We start from the raw sequence: 21,287 nt of genomic DNA, 5'->3' as shown, positions 1-21,287 counted from the left end.
GACTCAATATTTTCCTTAGAGTGACGTTATGGAAAATATTTTCAAAATGCCTGAGCTGGGTATGGAAAGCTAAACAGGTCATAGATAGGTTTCTAACTGTTATAGTCATATTGTTGCTGATTTTTAACCATCACAAACATGTCTTGGCTGCATCCGAACCTCATTTAGGTTGTGTACCGTGGCCACTAGCAAATATTTGACAATTATTTATTGTCTTTGTCTCCATCTACTGGCAATAAATGAGACTGCAATTAATTAAAAACGCACAGAGAACTCCAACATGCTGAACTGATTAATGCGCTTAGAAAAGTAGTTCTACATTTGTTTAAATATTCATAAGTCCTTATTAAATGTTCATGGTATGGTTTGAAAAGAGATGAAAACCAGTAACCAAACTACACAACATTTAGCTAAATGTTAAATTAAAAGAAGGAGAAGGAAAGCGGAATGGCGTATTAATTTTTGTTTCCTTAGAGTCCTAAGCATTAGCAGCCGTTTTTTCGCCTTTTCGATTGTGGATGTCTGCGTGAAGGTTTCTGTTTGCGAAGAATTCTTTAAAAAGTGAGTAAACTAGTATATTAAAATAACATATTGACAGTGAAGATTAGCTTTCTAATTAAACTTTTACGTCAAGTTGTTTTTGTTTTTTTTATCAAATTGAAAATTTATTGTAACGTAATCTAATTAAATGAGTTGTTTTTTTTTAATCAAAAATATAATTGAAAAATGAATTTAACAGACAGTAAAGTACAGTAAATTTTCTTTTGCCGCTTTATTTGTGCTTTTTCGAGTTTTCAATAATTAGCTTGCACCTGATAAGATAGCAGCAAGCTAACATAGCCCCCATAGTTGTGTCTTAATGCCACTCATCCCAGCACGTCTTTGTTGGTAAGGTATATCTAGTGATTCGTTTTTGTGTGTTTTAAAAATTTTCACCCACAGTACGAAAGCAGCTTTTTGTAAGCAGTTGTGAGGTTTCGTAGTGTTACGAAAATGACCGGTCGGGCACGAGCAAGATCGAGAGGCAGAGCACGTGGTCAAGACACGGCCGCGCCTGGAGCGGTAAGACGCAGGCTAGTTCACTGGCAACCCTGCCATCTCAGCTCGACACCAATTCAAAAAAACCTTATGAAATACGTTTTATACAGTAAAGACATTTTTATGCAGTACACATTATTTAGAATGTCTTTCAGAATATTTGAAAACGTTTTGTTCTGCTAAATAATCCCCAAACCGTTGGGATATATGGAAATATACATATTAAAAAACATTGCCCGGATTGTGTAGTACAAGTTGGGAATGTTAAGGTAGTATACACTGCTCGCGAAAAATTAGAGATATTTGGTATTTGGATGAAATTTATGGAAAATGTAAAAAGTTCACGCTACAGTGATATTATGATGGAAGTAGGACATATAAGTAGAAGCATGCAGTGCTAATTGTCTCATCCCAAACTATTGAAACAAAAGCCAAGAACGTCAATCTGTCAATATTGTGTCATGTGCCTTTGAGCACCAATTACAGCTTAACAATGACTCATGTTGTTCACAAGTTGAATTATCTGCTGAGGCATGGGTTCCCACTCTTTATAAAGGGCAGCCCTCAGGTCTTTAAGGTTGTGGGGTCCAGAGTTATGACCCTCCACACGGGGACTCGGCTGAACCCAAAGCTTTTCTATGAGATTTGGGTCTGGAGAAAGTGCAGGCCACTCCATTCGAGGTACCCCAGACTCCAGCAGCCTTTCCCTAATGATGCAATCCTGATGAGCTGGAGTATTACCATCCATGAAGATGAAATTTGGCCTGTGTTGTTCATGCAGGGCCACAATAACTGGATTGATGATGTTATTCAGGTAGTATGGGCTTGTTGCTGTACCATTCACAAAGTGTACAACTCTGCATTGACTAGAAACACCTGCTGACACTGTAACACCACCACCAAAGGCTCAGTAGCTAATGCATAGCACTTCCCTTGACATCTCCAACATTGTTGGCAGCCATAATTTCTGCTCAACGTGAATAGACTTTCATCAGAGAAGTGCACTGAGGCCCACTGGACCCTCATCCAGCATACATGCTTCATGGCCCATGCAAGATGATGATGCCTGTGCCTAGTGGTGTGGCCAGGTACCCTGGCAGGCTGTGTGGCACATAGACCATGCTGACATCACACTTGGGTGCCTCCCTTAAATGTGCCTGGAATTGAGTTACATTTAACTTTCGCTTCTGCAGGGCACTGATACAATGAAGCAATCATCAGTGTGGGATGTGGCCAAAGGCCTTTCTGTGACTCTTCCAGTCTCTGTATCTCTGTTGCAACCTGCCTGATGGCACTGTGACACTCTAAGCTCAGTGGCCACTTCCTTCTAAGAACACCTTTGAAGCCGTGTAATGGCGAGTTACTGTTGATCAATTGTTAGGTGTTGTCTTGGTCTTGTGATGTCAAAATGTCCACAGCATGATGAGTGTTTAAATACCAATTCTGACTGAACCAGGAAATTTATTGTTCGACTCATGGGTCAAACACATGTTGTGGATCCTTGTTGGAGAACAGCAGGTTGTGCAAAAGTCCTGAAACATTAAACGGTTGGATGCGTGCATTCAAAAGTTTAGAGATGGTCACGTTAAGTTCACCTGTAAAGGTTATAGTGCATGTTAGGTTCATCCTGAAATTTCACCCAAGTAGTGTTTGTCCCTGATTGACATTTTCATCTGTGGAAATTTGTAACGAAAAAAAAACACAAAGTGCTTAAATTAAGGAATCTTACAATTTCACCTTAAAATGTTTAACATATGATTACTGATTACTTCATCTTCTCTACCACTTATTCCATAGTGGGTCACGGGGGAGCTGGTGCCTATCTCCAGCAGTCTATGGGCGAGAGGCAGGGTACACCCTGGACAGGTCGCTGGTCCATTGCAGGGCAACACAGAGACATACAGGACAAACAACCATGCACTCACCCCTAAGGACACTTTAGACAGACCAGTTAACCTAACAGTCATGTTTTTGGCTGTGGGAGGAAGCCGGAGCACCCGGTGAGAACCCACACATGCACGGGGAGAACATGCAAACTCCATGCAGAAGGACTGGGAGTCGAACCCAGAACCTTCTTGCTGCAAGGCAGTGCTACCAACTGCGCCACCGTGCAGCTCCCAAAGACATTCTCTTTGCATTATTTGTAAATGAAATATAATTCTGGAATTAAAATAAAATGCCTTTAAATGCTTAATGGAATCCAGACCTTTTCAGCTATTTAGGCACATGTTCATAAATCGAATTAGTAGATTTTTAGTTTATACAGTAGGTATGTGAAAACTGTAACCAAGGGTCTCTGATTCCAGTCCTCAAGAGAATTTGTCATAATTTAACCTTTTTGTATTTTGCCTCTTTCTGAGCCAGGCCATCGAGCCGGCACAAGAACCGCCCCCTCCAGCAGAGGGGGAGCTGGTAGGTCGAGGCAGACAGAAGGGTGCTCCTGGAGCCATGGCCAGAGAAGGTACAGTTGAATATAACATTTCTTGAGGTGTTTCATGTGATTGAAATTTAAAACGTTTTTGGGAATCTTTAAGCATTGACAGATTTACGTGACCTGTTTGCCAGTCCCACTAACAATTGCTATTGTACAATTCACCCTACCTTACTTACAAACTCTGGTGTTTGTAAATGGTTTAAATGGGTTTTATCAGCTGTTCTACAGATTTCAACTGGATTTCAGCAAGTGAAGTTGGGAGAACGTGGTGGACGCAAGCGGGACTTTAATGATACAGGAGTATTCACCAGACAAGCAATGGAGCATGTGAAGGAATCAAAGACTGGTCAGCCCATTATCACAGACATACTAGAATATTTAAACATTTTTGTTTGAGACGATTTTTATAAAGCTCATTATGTGTGCACACTTCTACAGGAACATCCGGTGCCACCATAAGGTTGACTGCAAACTACTTCAGGATCCTGTCTCGCCCTCAGTGGGTTCTGTATCAGTACCATGTGGACTATAAACCCCCAATGGAGTCGAGGCGCCTGCGATCTGCCCTCCTCTTCCAGCATGCAGAACTCCTTGGTTCAGCACGGAGCTTTGATGGAGCTATGCTTTTCCTGCCTCAGAAACTGCACAGCAAGGTACCAACATATGACTCCATTCAACTGGTTTAAACCAGCTCATTTTAGGATATGATTTCAGCATAAGACTGCTTTTATAATTTTGCAAAGTCTGACTGCATCATTATTTCTAGTCTTTTCTATTTTCATTATGTTGAAACGGGTAAAAGCTGTAAACAAGGAAAACTATAAAAATGGAACTGATCCCAATAATATCACATTGCAGAGTTGTCCCATTTTTTGCACTTTCAGGAGCTTTAATGATTGCATTCTTTTGTTTCTTTCCTCAGTCACTTCAGTTATTTTAATGAACTATTGCATTTTTAGGAGACTGTACTCTATAGTGAGACAAGGAATCAGGAGAACGTTCAGATAACCATCACTTTGACAAATGAGTTGCCACCCTCATCACCAGTGTGTATTCAGTTTTACAACATCATATTCAGAAGGTAGGTCGTAAGGTTATGAAACTCACTTTTAACTACAATAATGTGCTGGCGACTAATAAGTCCGTGTAATGTTTACAGTCATTGAGAACTTGTAGTTGCCTCATTCATTTTATTTAATTTCCCAGGATCTTGAGAATTCTCAACATGCAGCAGATCGGACGCAACTACTACAACCCCAGTGATCCACACGAGATTCGACACCACAGGTATGTAGACTCTTTTTTTTTTACTTCTTTTGCCCAATATTTTAAAAACAACATATGTTTTAAGATTAGTAAAAAAAAAAAAAAAAACAGCTGTCTTAAAAATGCTGAGCTTTTGTTCACATAATGGCTGAATTGTGACAAGATTCATTGTACAGTTTGAAGAAGTGTGTATGTCGTTTTATATTAATCATAATCATAAGCTTTAACCCAGTACAGTAACCGATCTAATGGGAAGTATTGGTGATAATGTAGTTCTCCAGGATACATTCTCCTTACTGCACCATCAGTATCTTGGATGAAAACACCTCACTGAAGCTGCTGCATGATGGATTTTAGTTTAAAACTCGGCTTCAGCCACGGGGTACATCTGATGTTAGAACACATCATGATGGAGCCTTTAGTTTTTTGGCTTCTAGAGGTGGTTGTAGACACTCGTTGTAGGTGGTCTTATCTGTAGACCTAAGATGACAAGTATTGATGCTTTCCTTTTGTTCACGTTGAGACTTAGGCTAAAGATTTGCAGTTTACTTGTGGCTGATCTGTACTTGTACCGATGCTGTTTTGACTCCTCTAAAGTTATAAAATACCCTTCTTTAAAGCCTACGGTAATGGCAGAAGTAAAAAAAAAAAAACTCATTGTTTGCAGGAAGCTAGAGTTTTAAAGTTGCTCGCAAATAAAACTAACGGTAATCAGATTTGCAATCAAGAGGACTTCTTTTGTTTTAGATTAACAGTTTGGCCAGGGTACTCCTCCACCATCCTGCACTACGAGTCCTCCATCATGATGTGCACCGACGTGAGCCACAAGGTGCTACGTAGTGAGACCGTGCTTGACTTCATGGTCAACCTGAGGCAGCAGTGTGGAAGTCAACGCTACACTGAGATCTGTGCCAAGGAGCTCATTGGTCTCATTGTCCTCACAAAGTAGGATCTGCCAGAGCCTTGTAGTTGTTTACAGGTTTTCAAGTTGCTACTGTTAAACAGATGTGTTTTTATCATAATAAGTAGTTCTTGCTTATATTATAATACCTGCCTTTTACATTACTTATTACCTTATTACTAACTTATTTTTATTTTAAGGTACAACAACAAAACTTACAGGATTGATGACATCGCATGGGATCACACTCCCAACAACACTTTTACTAGAAGAGAGACAGAAATCTCTTTCAAGAACTACTACAAGAACGTAAGTATTGAAACACTCTGGGGTGATGGCATGATGACTGGTGTACACATGAGACAGTGTTTCATGCAAAAAGAAAATAATTTCCGACATCCTTTCTTTCCATAGCAATATGGTTTGGATATCACTGATGGCAACCAGGTGCTGTTGGTCAGCCATGTGAAGAGGATGGGCCCTGCTGGAGCGCCCCCTCCTGGCCCGGCTATGCTTGTGCCAGAACTGTGCTACCTCACAGGTTGTTTAATGTGCAACAATTCATTTATACAAGTTTAAGCTTTAACATTTAAAGAATGTATTGTTTTAAAGCTTTATTAGGTGTTGGATCAATACATTTTAATGACTATTGGTCAGTCTGCACAATGTCAGGAAATTATGTAATTGCTGAAGTGTGCTGACGATTTTAATTACAATTAACCAACATTTTCCTGACTCTTCTCTGACTCTCTGCCACTATGTAATGTTCCCACCTTGCTCTGTGAGCTTTAGCACCTCAGCCACTAAAAGTATACATCAGATGTGGGAATTAAAGGCAAAAAGTGTGTATCGAGTTGGCCAAATATATAAATGAAATGCCAAGTGTTATTGCTTGGGACTAGTGTATCCTACCAATTAGTTTTCCAACAGTCCTTTGCAATTACAATATTGCACACACTGATGTTTGCATGACGACTGTGATTTAATATATTGTGCAGCTTTAGCTGTTGGTACTTGCTGATGGCATTTTTTTATAGGGTTGACTGATAAGATGCGAAATGACTTTGCCATAATGAAGGAGTTGAGCACGCACACCAGACTGAATCCAGATCAGAGGGAGAAACAGCTCAACAGATTTATAACCAACATTCACAAGTAGGTGGAAATTAATAGAAATGAATCGGTTCCAATGCTTTATGACCACATCTGACATGCTTACAAGCCTTAAAAAAATCATTTTGTCCTTTCAAGTTATTTGATGAAATTGTCTTAATTCCATCATGGTGTGTAGAGATACAGTAGCTCACAAAAGTGAGTACACCCGTCACATTTTTGTAAATATTATAGCTTTTCATGGGACAACACTAAAAAAAGGACACTTTGAAACAATGTAGTCAATGTACAGCTTGTATAACAGTGTCCCTCAGCTGTCCCCTCAAAATAACTTCACACACAGCTATTAATGTCTAAACAGCTGGCAACAACTTTGAGTACACCCCTAAGTGACAATGTCCAAATTGTGCCCAGAGTTTCGATATTTTATGAGCATGAAGGTTTCCAGAGCTTCCCAGGTTGGCACTGGAAACCCATCTTTCACTCCTCAATGGCAACATCACAGAGCTGGTGGATCTTAGAGATGCTGCGCTCCTCTGCCTTTCGTTTGAAGATGTCCCGAAGACGTTTTATAGGGTTTAGGTCTGGAGACATGCTTAGCCAGTCCAGCACCTGTACCCTCAGTTGCTTTAGCAAGGCAGTGGCTGTCTTGAAGGTGCGTTTGGGGTCGTTGTAACGTTGGAATACTGCCCTGCGGTCCAGTTTCTGAAGGGATGAGATCATGCCATGTCACAGTACATGTTGCCAATCATGGTTCTCTGTAAAAGCTGCAGCTCCCCACAGCTGGCAGCACTCAGGCATCCCCAAATAATGACATTCCCACCACAAGCTTGACTGTAGGCAAGACCCACTTGTCTTTGTGCTCCTCACCTGGTTGCCGCCACATATGCTTTACACCATCTGAACTCAATAGGTTTATCTTGGTGTCATGAGACCACAGGACATGGTTCCAATAATCAATGTCCTTGCTCTGTTTGTCTTCATCAAACTGCTTGCTGGCTTTCTTGTGCATCATCTATTGAAGAGCTTTCCCCCCGGGGGCGATAGCTTTGCAGACCAATTTGATGCAGTGCGCGGAGGCAGCTGTTTAGACATTAATAGCTGTGTGTTGAGTGATTTTGATGGGAGAGCAACTTTACATTGTTACACAAGATGCACTCTGACTACTTCACATTGTCTCAAAGTGTCATATCTTTAGTGTGGCCCCATGAAAAAGATATAACATATTTACAAAAATGTGAGGGGTGTGTTCAACTCTGTGTCAGCCTCTGAGCAAAGTTGGCCTGTAGCTTAGATTGAAATCCTCAGCAGAGTTTTTGTTTTTCTTCTAAGGAGTGCTGATGCACAGGCAGAGTTGTCGAAGTGGGGACTCAGCTTTGATAAGCAGCTTCTCAACCTGACTGGCAGAGTCCTCGGAGGAGAGAGGATTATCCAAGGATCGAGATCGGTGCCACTTTTTAATCCAGAACTTTGTCCTTAGAATCAGTCAATTTTATCTTGAATTAATTTGACACCATTATGTCCTGTAGTACGAGTACAACCCCCAGTCAGCTGACTGGTCCAGAGAGATGCGTGGGATACCTGTGATAAGCTCTCCGCCGCTGGAGAACTGGCTCGTTTTTCACTCCCGCCGGAACACCAATGAAGCACAGTCCCTCCTGCAAACTCTCCACAAAGTCTCAGCTCCCCTCGGTATCCGCATGCAAAGGCCTTCTGTGTAAGTGTCACCTATCGTGAATATTATACGTTCTTTATGATACGACACGTTTCAGTTTCAAGTTTCTGTCTGTTACATTTTTGTGATCAGCATGATTGTCTGAAAGTATTTTGTTGCTTTTTCGTACATGAAATATATGTTCTGTCTTCCCTTTTTTTTTTTATTTAACAAATATGTAATAGAATTCATGTGCATAATTTCTGATACTTGTTGCAATTTGTCCCCTAAATTGTTTTAGTTGATGCAAAGACGTAGTATAGCTGATAATTCTCACTGGTAATAAAACTAGATTTTTTGTTTTCATTGGTTTGTTGCAAAGTAAGTAAAATTGTATTTGGTTATGTTTTCTTATGAAACTATTTATTTTATACAGAATTGAGTTTGAAGATCATCAGCTGGCTCTCCTCAAAGCTCTGCAGCACAACGTTGGGCCACAGACTCAAATGGTTTGTGTCGGAATATTCTGGATGTTGGGACATTTGATGCTATTTAGTGATTCTTCTGACAAAAACAGTTTTTCATTAAAAAAAATAAATGTTTTGAATATAAACAAACTAATATGACCATAACAGATTGTTTTGCCTATCAGATCATTTTTAGCAGACACCGCCGTACACAACACAAAGAAAAGTATTCCTAATCTGTATTGTATACATTTCAGAGCTTTTACATTACTGTGTTTTCACCTGCGCTGATATTTTAAATGTTCACTTTTAATAATTTTTATAGCATTCCAGGTGTACTTTTTTTTTATACCATAATGCAATGTCCATTATTAGTATTAAATATATTATATTTGTGGAATTTTAAAGAGAAAAATGATTTAATTAACTGCATTGTAGGAATGTGTTACAATAACATTTGTTTAAAATAAAGGTGCATCTGATGGTGGTGACAAAAACATTTTTAGTAAAGTACTTTAGAACAATGAACAGCACGACTATTTTCCTCCTAACTTGTGCTGCAAGCATCAAAACTTAGATGCTAAAGACGGATCAGTTCAGATAAATCTCTGTTGAAACAGGAAAACACCCAGAATATGTACGATGTTGGACCCAGAGGGACCAATCTGTAATAAGTATTTTTTCCTTACCAACGTTACATGAAAGCAGGATTATGTTTCAGCAGTCTTTATCCCAGCTTTATGGACAGCTTATAATTGAATAATGGCAAGTGGATTTACTATATTTTTCTCATTAAATGCCCATCCCATAGTTAATATTTACTGTCAAACTTTAAATAAAATGTCCTTTAAACCAGTTTCATCAGAGTCTTAAAAATGACCTTTTGACATCCACTGTAACGAAACATGTTATTGCCTTGATGTTAATAAATTGGATAATGCAGAAAGCTCAGATGGCGGCAACTTCAGGCAGAAGGGCGCCACACGGGGCTCTGCCACATATACTACAAGTGACTAGACAATAATAAGTACTTTTCTCTCGTACTCCTCTTCCTTAATTTTCCCTCTTCTGAAGCTAACTCCTGACTAGAATAGGAAAATATGGTTTAAATTAACATTCTGCCATTATGTAGACTGCAAATGTAGTTTTTATTTGAATACACATTCCTTCTGCCTGATCAAGTAATTGGCATAGTACTGCCCTATTAACTCTGTTTGCATTATTATAAATATAACAGACACAAAAACGTTTGGAAATTTGAAGATCTTTGACTAAAACAAATCAAGTGCATTGAATTCCCTCAATTTTGTATTTTTATTATTTGTAGGTGGTGGTAGTCCTTCCCAACAGCAACAAGGACAAGTATGACAGTATTAAGAAGTACCTTTGTGTGGACTGTCCAACTCCAAGCCAATGTGTGGTGGCCCGCACCTTAAGCCGACCTCAGGCGCTCATGACCGTGGCGACGAAGATTGCACTGCAGATGGCCTGCAAAATTGGAGGAGAGCTGTGGAGTGTGGAGATCCCTGTAAGTTCTGTATGCTTGAGGTTTTTTGGTAGAGAAATCAGTCATCCTTCTAATGGTATAAGAAATATATCATTCCCTCCTCATGTTTTGATTTCTTAATGTTCCTTTACATTTCCACTCTTAGCCATAATCTTTAATAAAGTTTGGCAGAGCCATTAACTTGATAAGTTTGGAAATTTTAGGCAAATTATAGTCAGTAGTTTTAATGCTTTGTTTTTTAGGTTAACATGAACATTTCACTGAATGACTAAACTACTTTGTGCAGCTCAAACAGTTGATGGTTGTGGGCATTGACTGCTACCATGACACGTCTACTGGAAAACGGTCTATCGGCGCTCTGGTGGCAAGCCTCAACCCCACCATGAGCAGGTTGGTAACTGCAACACAGACTGCCAATGTGCTGGTCCAGTTTTCTGTGCCATACCTCTTCAGTCCTGTTCATTTAGGCTTAACTCTAGCACAGTATGGGATTGAATTGGTTGTTTTACAGACCTCTCAAATCTTTTGAATTCAGTCATTTAGTAGCATTTCACCTTTTTCCCAAGATGGTACTCAAAGTGTGTCCTGCAGCACAAAGGTCAGGAAATAATAGATGGACTGAAAATGGCCCTAACTGGTAAGTTGCTTTTGTTTTCTTTGACATTTTCCTTCATTACTTCTTACTTATATAAAACTTAAAAGATGAGTTCTCTTTATCACACAGGTGCACTGAAAGACTACCTGAAGTTCAACAATTGCCTTCCATCGCGCATCATTGTGTACCGGGATGGAGTAGGAGATGGTCAGTTGCACAGCATCGTCAACTATGAGGTGACACAGATGATGGACTCAATCAAGTCCGTGGGGCTGGACTATGAGTAAGTTTGACGGTTAAAAAGATTTACCCGAAAACTTATGCTTGTTTAATTTTTCATTTGGAGGGACTATGAAGTGGTTTCCTGTTTTGAACGCAGTCTGTAAGGAGTTGGATGTAAGCCTTTTCCAGGTTTTGATGGGTGTTTTTTTAGGTTTTATATTTAAAGCCTCTGACCCTGATAGAAATATATGCAGAAAATCAACACTGAAGCTCTGTATTTATGCTTTAAAAATGGGTCAAAAGTATGGGGTAAGAATGCTGTCAAAAACAATGTGTATGTAAAGACGGAAATGTGTGCATATTAGTCAATAGTTGTGCATAAGTAAAATCCAAAAGAGGTATTGTATATTTTCTCTATAAGAATACAAAATAAAATGTTACAGCTTCAAGAAATTACAAACACAAAGTTCAAGTTTACAGTTGTGGTTTATTCTTTATGAATACAATATGCTATAACAGTTTGTGAATACGATTTCTTGGTGATCTCAGGTTGGTTAGTGGAGCACAGAGTTAGTCGATTCGCGTCGCTGTCACACTCCTCACCGCCAGTAAACATAGTGGCGGGATTGGGTGATGGGGGGGAATCAAGGGTATTTTAAATGAAGCATTGTTCTTATTTTTATGAAATACAAACTAAAACATAGAATATAGTGGGTGGAGTTATAAAATGATGTGCAGTAGGTGGCGGTATGCACCTCTGAATTTGTTGCATACCGCCAGCAGAAGAAGAAGCAGCAGCAGCACTAGCGTCAAGATGACGGACCAAGAGCATATAGTAACGACAGTAAGAAGTATATAAACGTTTTAACAATACCTGGCTTTGTACCCTAGTTTCTTGGTCCTTCATCTTGGTGCTAGTGCTGCTGCTGCTTCTTCTCTTCTTCTGCTGGCGGTACGCAACAACGTTTACTGGCGGTGAGGAGTGTGACAGCGTATGCGCGACGCGAATCGACTAACTATGTGCTCCACTAACCAGCCTGAGATCACGTGACACCAAGAAATCGTATTCACAAACTGTTATAGCATATTGTATTCATAAAAAATAAACCACAACTGTAAACTTGAACTTTGTGTTTGTAATTTCTTGAAGGTGTAATATTTTATTTTGTATTCTTACAGAGAAAATATACAATACCTCTTTTGGATTTTACATATGCACAACTATTGACTAATATGTACACATTTCTGTCTTTACATACACGTTGTTTTTGACAGCATTCTTACCCCATACAAAAGTGATGTAAGAACTGCAATCCTTTGTATAGAAAAAGTTAGGTTGGTCATGAGAAATGTTTGGGAATGCTGTGATCCCCCCCCCCCCCCTGAATATGGAACAAGGCCAGGTGCTGAAATGCAGCAATTCAAGCAATTTATCAACCGAAAAGAAGGACCCTGGAATCCAGCTGCTTGTTTAAACAGATCGTTGTTCAGAAAGACTTCTTCTAAATACATTAAAACCTAGCCTGTGTTCATTACTTGTATAAACCTCTCCATTTTCCCATCGTAGGCCCAAGTTAAGCGTGGTGGTGGTCAAGAAGCGCATCAATAGCAGGTTTTTCACTATGATCGGTGACAAGTTCACTAACCCTCCACCAGGCACCGTCATCGACATAGAGGTCACCCGTCCAGAGTGGTACGTTGTACTTATGTTTTTAAAATTACTCATAACTATGTATTTTGTTGTTGAAAATTAAAAAAAACAAAAAAATATTTTTCCCCCCATTAGGTATGACTTCTACATCGTGAGCCAGTCTGTCAGGTCTGGCAGCGTCTCACCAACACACTACAACGTCGTCTACGATACCAGTGGACTAAAACCTGATCACATGCAGCGGCTCACATACAAGCTTTGCCACTTATACTACAACTGGCAGGTGGGCTGCTTTTGACATTAAGAAAGCAGATAAATGAGAATCTTTTGCTCTCTTTGGAAAGGTTGATAAAGCTACAGTGGGGAGAACAAGTATTTGATACACTGCAGGTTTTCCCACCTGCAAGGCATGTAGAAGTCTTTAATTTTTAATCATAGCTACTCTTCAAATGTGAGTGTATTTAAAACAAAAATCCAGAAAATCACATTGATAGTGTGATTTTTAAGTAATTAATTAGCATTTTATTGCATGTCATATATATTTAATACATCAGAAAAACAAAACTTAATATTTGGTTCAGAAACCTTTTGTTTGCAATTCCAGATATCAGACATTTCCTGTAGTTCTTGACCAGGTTTGCAAACACTGCAGCAGGGATTTTGGACCACTCCTCCATACAGATCCTTCAGGTTTTGGGGCGGTCGCTGGGCAATACGGACCTTCAGCTCCCTCCAAAGATTTTTGGTTGGGTTCAGGTCTGGAGACTGGATAGACCACAAGACCTTGAGATGTTTCTTATGGAGCCACTCCTTAGTTGCCCTGGCTGTGAGTCGGGTCATCATGCTGGAAGACCCAGCCACAACCCATCTTCAATGCTCTTACTGAGGGAAGGAGGTTGTTGGCTGAGATCTCCTGATACATGGCTCCATCCATCCTCCCCTCAATACAGTACAGTAATCCTGTCCCCTTTGCAGAAAAGCATCCCCAAAGAATGATGTTTCCACCTCCATGCTTCATGGTAGGGATGATGTTCTTGAGGTTGTTCTCATCCTTCTTCTTCCTCCAAACACGGTGAGTCGAGTTTAGACCAGAAAGTTCTATTTTTGACTCATCAGACCACATGACCTCCTCCCATTCCTCCTCTGGATCATCCAGATGGTCGTTGGCAAACTTCAGACGGGCCTGGACCTGCTCTGGCTTGAGCAGGGGGACGTGTGTGTGCTGCAGGATTTTAATCCATGAGGACGTAGTGTGTTACTAATGGTCTTCTTTGAGACTGTGGTCCCAGCTCTCTTCAGGTCACTGACTAGGTCCTGCCGTGTAGTTCTGGGCTGATCCCTCATCTTCCTCATGATCAGTGATGCTCCATGAGGTGAGATCTTGCATGGAGTCCCAGACTGAAGGAGATTGACCATCATCTTGAACTTCTTCTATTTTCTTATAATTGCTCCAACAGTTGTTGCCTTCTCACCAAGCTGCTTGGCTATTTTCCTGTAGTCCATCCCAGCCTGGAGCAGGTCTACTATTTAATCCCTGATGTCCTCACACAGCTCTCTGGTCTTGGCCATTGAAGAGAGGTTGGAGTTTAATAGTGTGTGGACAGGTGTCTTTTATACAGATAACGAGTTCAAACAGGTGCAGTTAATACAGGTAATGAGTGGAGAACAGGAGGGCTTCTTAAAGAAGAACTAACAGGCCTGTGATTCTTATTGGTTGTTAGGTGATCAAATACTGATGTCATGCAATAAAATGCAAATTAATTACTTGAAAATCACACAATTTGATTTTCTGGATTTTTGTTTTAGATTCTGTCACAATTTAAGAGTACATATGAGAAAAATGAAAGACTTCTTCATCTGCCGTGTATGAAATACTTGTTCTCCTTACTGTTATCTTTATAGTTAAACAAATGTCTCATGCATCCTAATGGAGTTGCTCAGTTGAAGTGAACATCAAGTGTTAAACAGCGCTCAGCTTTTTAGTTACAGAGCTGAATTAATGCTTGCACAAGCATTAATTCAGCTCTGTCTTATTTCAATATATCGGACAAAGCTGGCTCTCAAGGTTTGTTTTTCCTAAGGTTTATTACTCTGTCAGGGAAACTTAAACTTGAAATACAGTTTGATGCACCTGCATTTATAATTACCAGATAATTTGCCAGCTTTGGACACTTGTTTAAAGTAACCATGACTACAGCATGCTGACACTCACGATTTAATTAATTGTAGTTCAGGAAAATATGTCTACAACTACCTGCTTGAATGTGAAAATTAGCTTTTAGCTAGAAAGTAATGGAACGTATGATAAATCTGGCATATGATTAATCTTGTAAAAAATAGCAGAAATGATTCATTCCTGTCGATCATGTGCTTCTACCTCCCTTTGTGCTTTAGGGAATCATCCGAGTTCCTGCTCCCTGCCAGTACGGCCATAAGCTGGCCTTCCTTGTTGGGCAGAGCATTCACAAGCTGCCCAGTATGAAGCTCGACGACTATCTTTTCTACCTTTAAGGAGCAGTTTGCGTTGCCCACTCGTGTTTCCTGAAAAGAGTGTGATGATCTGTTAGAAAAGACCCTGCGTTTGTTTGTTTACGTGGCCATAGTAATGTTAAGTTCATGTTCTGCCTTAAAGCGCACAGTTAGGTTTGTTATTGTTTAAAAAAAAACTATTACTGTAAAGACAGCCTTTAGCTGTCCATGTGTTCACTATGTTGACTCTTTCTCTGTACGACGGAAAATGTTCAAGATTATTTGCAAAGTTAGCACCTAAACATTTCAAGATATGGACATTTTAAACGAGATGTGCTTAAATATCCAAATGGAAGCACAAAGATTTATGTTGGTGGGTTAAGAGTAATATTAGGTTGGTGAGCAATGTGTAACCTTGTCTTATTTAATAAATGTTCTTCAGTTGCTCTGGTGTATGTCATCTGACATTTCAAGACAAAACAAACATTTAAAAATATTAAATTTATTTATCTTTTAAAAAAAGATTGCACATGCCGTTCCACACAACAACTTTTCACCGTCAATAGAGGCTGATAAGTTCTTCTCAGATGCTAGCACACAATTGCAGACATAATATGCTCTTGAAGACACCATGGGGAAAGCTTGGACTGTCTGATTAGAAAGTTAAATGTACAAAAAAGGCAGTTTGAAAATCAAGTATAAACATTTAAAAACAATTTTACAAATGGACAAAGTACAAAAAGAGTTGCAGTCACTCAAATAAAAGCAATGTCTGTGGACATGGTCCACAAAGAGGAACAGATGATCAGTTTTACTGATCAGTGATGATCAGTTTTACTGTAGATTATCATGGCTGCTTGGCTGAAAGTTGTAAGAAAGCTTGAGAATGTTTTGCATACATTCTTTTTCTTTCCTCTTTTTTTGGCAGTTTAACTCTTGTATATAGAAAACTTAGGCTCAATTTAAAATGTGCTGAAGGATGAAATGGAAAACGGCACGAGGAGATGGGAGGAGGTGGACTGATCATCTCATGCGTGAAGTTTGACGTCTGCACAATCCTTTTGGGCAGCTTAATACATTGGCTTTCAATTCTTTGTACATTCACTACATCAAAGTGTAGATATCTGAATGTTTTGACATACAGACATACAGTACTTGTATCCTGCAGCAACGTAATTGGAGACATACAACAAGCATCTGACAGACTGGTCTGTAAAAAAAAAAACAGTTTTAAGAGATTGGAAGGGACAGCATAGAGGTAGCCTTGTGTCTCATAGTTTACTGCTGTTGAGTAACTAAACCTACGGTCTCAAGGGTTGCATGCTGGAAATCCACTTATGCACAAAAGTGTTAGTGCTAATAAAATAACTACATATTTGGGGTTCTTTTGACAACTAATGCTATTATTTTGGACTGTGTCAGTATGGTGGCACAACCTGACTCCTTATTCAATCTAAAATTTAGTATGAAGGTAGGCTTTTTTTAATAGTTTATCTGTAGCTTTATAAAGTTAACATTATATGGGGTTTCATAATGGACAACATCAACACAGGAGTCTGACAGTTCTGTAGAAAACAGGAGTCACTCTGCATATCAAGTCAGGAATAACATTTGCAAACACCAAAAAGAATGTTAGGTATGCAACTGCTGGACATAGTACTAACCATTGTGCAATTATAAGGCAAATACACGGAGGTTTGATCAACAGGTATTTACTGCAGAGACCCTGTAGCAGATGCAGAGTGTGCTTGTGTAGTAAGTGCTCAACAAGTCTGTGGGTAAGGGGAGACATGCCACTGCCACAGCTGTTGAAGTGGAGCAGAAGAGAGGCTTTTTCTGCTGATTTGTATGCTGCGTGCCACAACTTTTAACAATGAGCCCAACCTTTGCGTTTGCTCTCGAGGGGTCAGGAGGGAATGTGCTGAAGTAAAAAGCACGCAAACCTCATGTTCAACTGGCTGCTCTGTTCCAGCTCCAGGTGTTGCATTTGATCAAGTATGAACTCCAAGCTGCAAGTTAGCCCTCTGTATTTAATTTTTTCCTGTTTTCTGAATGCAGAGACACAATTCTGGCCTGTATGGTTTATAAAATGCAAGGCTTGAGCATGTGCAGAATACTCAGGGCTCTGTCTTCGTGACACTTCATCAGCCAGAGACGTGGAGGTACGCAGCACAACACTATCTTCCAACACCTTGAGGTCATGGGACCATACTATGAAATGTGTTACTGAAAATATGGAGTTTGAACCCATAAGAAAATACAAATCGTCTAATATACAACAGATGTAAAAGAATAAAGCATTTGCTAAGGTAGCAAATGCCATCTGTGCACTGTATTTTAGATTTTTCTTTTTTTTTTTTTGGTGTTTTTTTTTTTTTTTTTTGTTTTTTTTTTTTTTTACAATATAAGTGGATGCCACTATTTCCAAAAATTATTTTACAGTGCCAAGTCTTTGTAATAGTTTCTTCCCTTTGGAGAGCAGTCCCCTTTTCTTTTTGGAGGAGTATATGTCCATAGGGGCCCTGAAAGGATTGCCGGGCCCCACGGTGGCGGGGCCAGAGTCGAGGATGTGTGGACGCACTGTGGGAGAGGGTGTTCTTCTGTGCGGACCCGATTTGTCCAAAGGAACCTAATGGAAGACCCGTAAGGGACAGTTGAGGGTGTTAAAAAGCCAATCGTCTCTCACCTGAGTCACTACTCCCCACCTTCTCAAGTCCTTCCTGCCTCTGCTGGGCCACCATAGAGCTCTTAAGCCTACCTCCCTGGATGTTGTGCTGTGCACTTGGATAAACACCCCTCCCTCCCACCCCCTCAGGTAGAATTTATTGTTAAAGATGCTATAGAAAAAAAAAACAACAGAATTTAAATATGAAGTTGATTAATATTCACTTAAATGTGACATTTCCCCAAAAAGACTATGAAAGCACAAACAGATTTACATTCATATCACATTCACTTTCTTGCCTCTTAAATATAAATATTTACTGGTAAAACTGAGTTACAAAGATACTACTAGTCACCATTACTGTTCTGTAATCATGAGCTAAAAGGCTCTTTTAAATTGCACTTCAAAAAAGAAAAGTTGCTCTAGCCCCAATTGACAGTGCAGTAAAGGTCAGTAAGGTGGAACTTGTGTAAAACTAATATTGCCAGTTTCTTTTTAAAGAAATGCATTTTAAGTTGTTCTGATGATCAGATCTTATTTTTCACCATGGTTTATTAACATGCTTTTTTATTTAGCAAGAGTAGTTTTGTTTTAGTTTACTTTTGGTAATTTGCATAAATTTTACATTTCCTCCTAAATCATTGTCTACAAAAATGTAGGATTCCTGGAAAAAATGTAAATGAACAGTTTCCAGCATTCTTTTATTATTCAGTTATCTTTCTTTACTTCGACTGATGCATATTTAAATGATGTTCTTTATCTGGGATTTCTCACATCACACAATTTGAGTTACTCAAAGAAAACCTGCACATTAATGCACGTCTGAGTGAAAAAAGTATTATTTGAGTGATTTGACTTGTACACCCTCAAATTAGATTTTTTAGATGCTAAAATTATTCCAGATTTTCTAAGTATTGGTACGTACTTACATCATTACTTGCTTTACTTATTTCATGTTTTGTAAAAGTTGAGCTACATGCTTTAAGAATAAAACTAAGAAATTCTGGAATCTGGAAAAAGTAAGGAATTTTAGAAACCCTGAGTGTCTTCAGTCAGAGGCTTCTCCAGATCTGCTGTAAGACAGACCGCTACAGGAGATCCTTCATGCCTGCAGCCATCAGCATCTACAGCAGCTCTTTGAAGAAACATGCATAATATGAGCTACAGGTCCTTCTCAAATAATTTGCATATTGTGATAAAGTTCATTATTTTCCATAATGTCATGATGAAAATTTAACATTCATATATTTTACCCTCAAGCAAGAGGGTAAGACACAGAAAGAAATTTCTGAACGAATAGGCTGTTCCCAGAGTGCTGTATCAAGGCACCTCAGTGGGAAGTCTGTGGGAAGTAAAAAGTGTGGCAGAAAACGCTGCACAACGAGAAGAGGTGACCGGACCCTGAGGAAGATTGTGGAGAAGGGCCTATTCCAGAACTTGGGGGACCTGCGGAAGCAGTGGACTGAGTCTGGAGTAGAAACATCCAGAGCCACCGTGCACAGGTGTGTGCAGGAAATGGGCTACAGGTGCCGCATTCCCCAGGTCAAGCCACTTTTGAACCAGAAACAGCGGCAGAAGCGCCTGACCTGGGCTACAGAGAAGCAGCACTGGACTGTTGCTCAGTGGTCCAAAGTACGTTTTTCAGATGAAAGCAAATTCTGCATGTCATTCGGAAATCAAGGTGCCAGAGTCTGGAGGAAGACTGGGGAGAAGGAAATGCCAAATGCCAGAAGTCCAGTGTCAAGTACCCACAGTCAGTGATGGTCTGGGGTGCCGTGTCAGCTGCTGGTGTTGGTCCACTATGTTTTATCAAGAGCAGGGTCAATGCAGCTAGCTATCAGGAGATTTTGGAGCATTTCATGCTTCCATCTGCTGAAAAGCTTTATGGAGATGAAGATTTCATTTTTCAGCACGACCTGGCACCTGCTCACAGTGCCAAAACCACTGGTAAATGGTTTACTGACCATGGTATCACTGGGCTCAATTGACCTGCCAACTCTCCTGACCTGAACCCCATAGAGAATCTGTGGGATATTGTGAAGAGAACATTGAGAGACTCAAGACCCAACACTCTGGATGAGCTAAAGGCCGCTATCGAAGCATCCTGGGCCTCCATAAGACCTCAGCAGTGCCACAGGCTGATTGCCTCCATGCCACGCCGCATTGAAGCAGTCATTTCTGCCAAAGGATTCCCGACCAAGTATTGAGTGCATAACTGTACATGATTATTTCAAGGTTGACGTTTTTTGTATTAAAAACACTTTTCTTTTATTGGTCGGATAAAATATGCTAATTTTGTGAGATAGGAATTTTGGGTTTTCATGAGCTGTATGCCAAAATCATCCGTATTAAGACAATAAAAGACCTGAAATACTTCAGTTAGTGTGCAATGAATCTAAAATATATGAATGTTAAATTTTCATCATGACATTATGGAAAATAATGAACTTTATCACAATATGCTAATATTTTGAGAAGGACCTATACAACAACATTTAATTTCCCTTTGGGATGCATAAAGTATTTTTGAATTGAATCATATATCAAAAAGTATATTTTGGTTTCTTTATTTGAGATTAATGTTTAAGTTCAGAGGTCCGCAACGCCAAAAAAGCTGTTAAATCGGGGAATGTTGGTTCACTTCTGACGCTGCAAGTTGAAGTCAGTAGGTAAGATTTGGAATCATAACTATTATAGGAACCAAAGGAATATAGCCTGTACCTGGGTGTACATTTAAGAATAATTTAAAAGAAATTAATAGATCCTTATGGAATCCCTCATAGGTAGGCAGCTGCTTTTAGTCAACAATACATCGGGACCTGTGTGTGTTATTCTGCTTTGCATCACCTGTTGCTTTAAGTGCGGTGATATTATGCATCCCTGACATCAACATTTTTAATATTTGATCTAATAACTGTTTATTTTCAGTTTGCCTCCATTTGCTTGCATAAAATGTGAAAATGAACATATTTGCTGAGAAAAAATAAAATGTCTGTTTAAAACTTATGTTTAACTTGATCAGGATAGCCTTGTCTGGGTTCTTGATGCATTCTACCTTACTGCACTGTTAGAAGTCTAATTATCTGCAGTACTATTAATTGCAATGTTTTGTTTTTTATTTATAAGTGCAATTGTGCAAGAATGGCCTTTCAGCATATGAGTTACAGCAGGAGACTTTTTTGCAGGAGACGGACATTGTCATGTACAACACTCAGAGAAACAACTGAAGATACCACACTTCTTGTCTATAGCATTGGCTAGGGTAAGTGTGTCCATGTAAGACAAAACTGAATGTTTTGGTGAAG

General features: G+C 39.5%; 2 protein-coding genes across 16 annotated transcripts in view; one reads left to right on the top strand and one right to left on the bottom strand.

Annotated features, from left to right (window-relative positions):
• Positions 1 to 407: 407 nt before the first annotated feature.
• On the top strand, positions 408 to 15,763 carry piwil1 (piwi-like RNA-mediated gene silencing 1). The gene is made up of 21 exons (XM_047382480.1): positions 408 to 561; positions 943 to 1,062; positions 3,403 to 3,499; positions 3,690 to 3,818; positions 3,911 to 4,125; positions 4,432 to 4,553; positions 4,679 to 4,759; positions 5,486 to 5,683; positions 5,840 to 5,948; positions 6,054 to 6,180; positions 6,677 to 6,794; positions 8,085 to 8,199; positions 8,282 to 8,469; positions 8,843 to 8,915; positions 10,201 to 10,401; positions 10,667 to 10,770; positions 10,947 to 11,017; positions 11,105 to 11,258; positions 12,765 to 12,890; positions 12,984 to 13,131; positions 15,243 to 15,763. The coding sequence occupies exons 2-21, from the start codon at positions 994 to 996 to the stop codon at positions 15,357 to 15,359; spliced, it is 2,562 nt and encodes an 853-aa protein (XP_047238436.1). The 5' UTR covers positions 408 to 561; positions 943 to 993; the 3' UTR covers positions 15,360 to 15,763.
• A 40-nt stretch (positions 15,764 to 15,803) lies between these two features.
• The window catches only part of rimbp2b (RIMS binding protein 2b), a 154,052-nt gene continuing 148,568 nt past the window's right edge, over positions 15,804 to 21,287 (bottom strand). For 10 of the 15 annotated variants that reach the window (XM_047382463.1, XM_047382466.1, XM_047382468.1 and 7 more), the window contains one exon: positions 15,804 to 17,946. In XM_047382463.1, the coding sequence (XP_047238419.1) occupies positions 17,749 to 17,946 (198 nt within the window). In that variant the 3' untranslated portion in view covers positions 15,804 to 17,748. The remainder of the gene's footprint in view (positions 17,947 to 21,287) is intronic. The other 5 variants (XM_047382469.1, XM_047382470.1, XM_047382474.1 and 2 more) reach the window with 1 other exon arrangement.

This window comes from Girardinichthys multiradiatus, chromosome 12, assembly GCF_021462225.1.
Source record: "Girardinichthys multiradiatus isolate DD_20200921_A chromosome 12, DD_fGirMul_XY1, whole genome shotgun sequence".
NCBI lineage: Eukaryota > Metazoa > Chordata > Actinopteri > Cyprinodontiformes > Goodeidae > Girardinichthys > Girardinichthys multiradiatus.
This window is presented reverse-complemented; position numbering and strand designations above follow the sequence as displayed.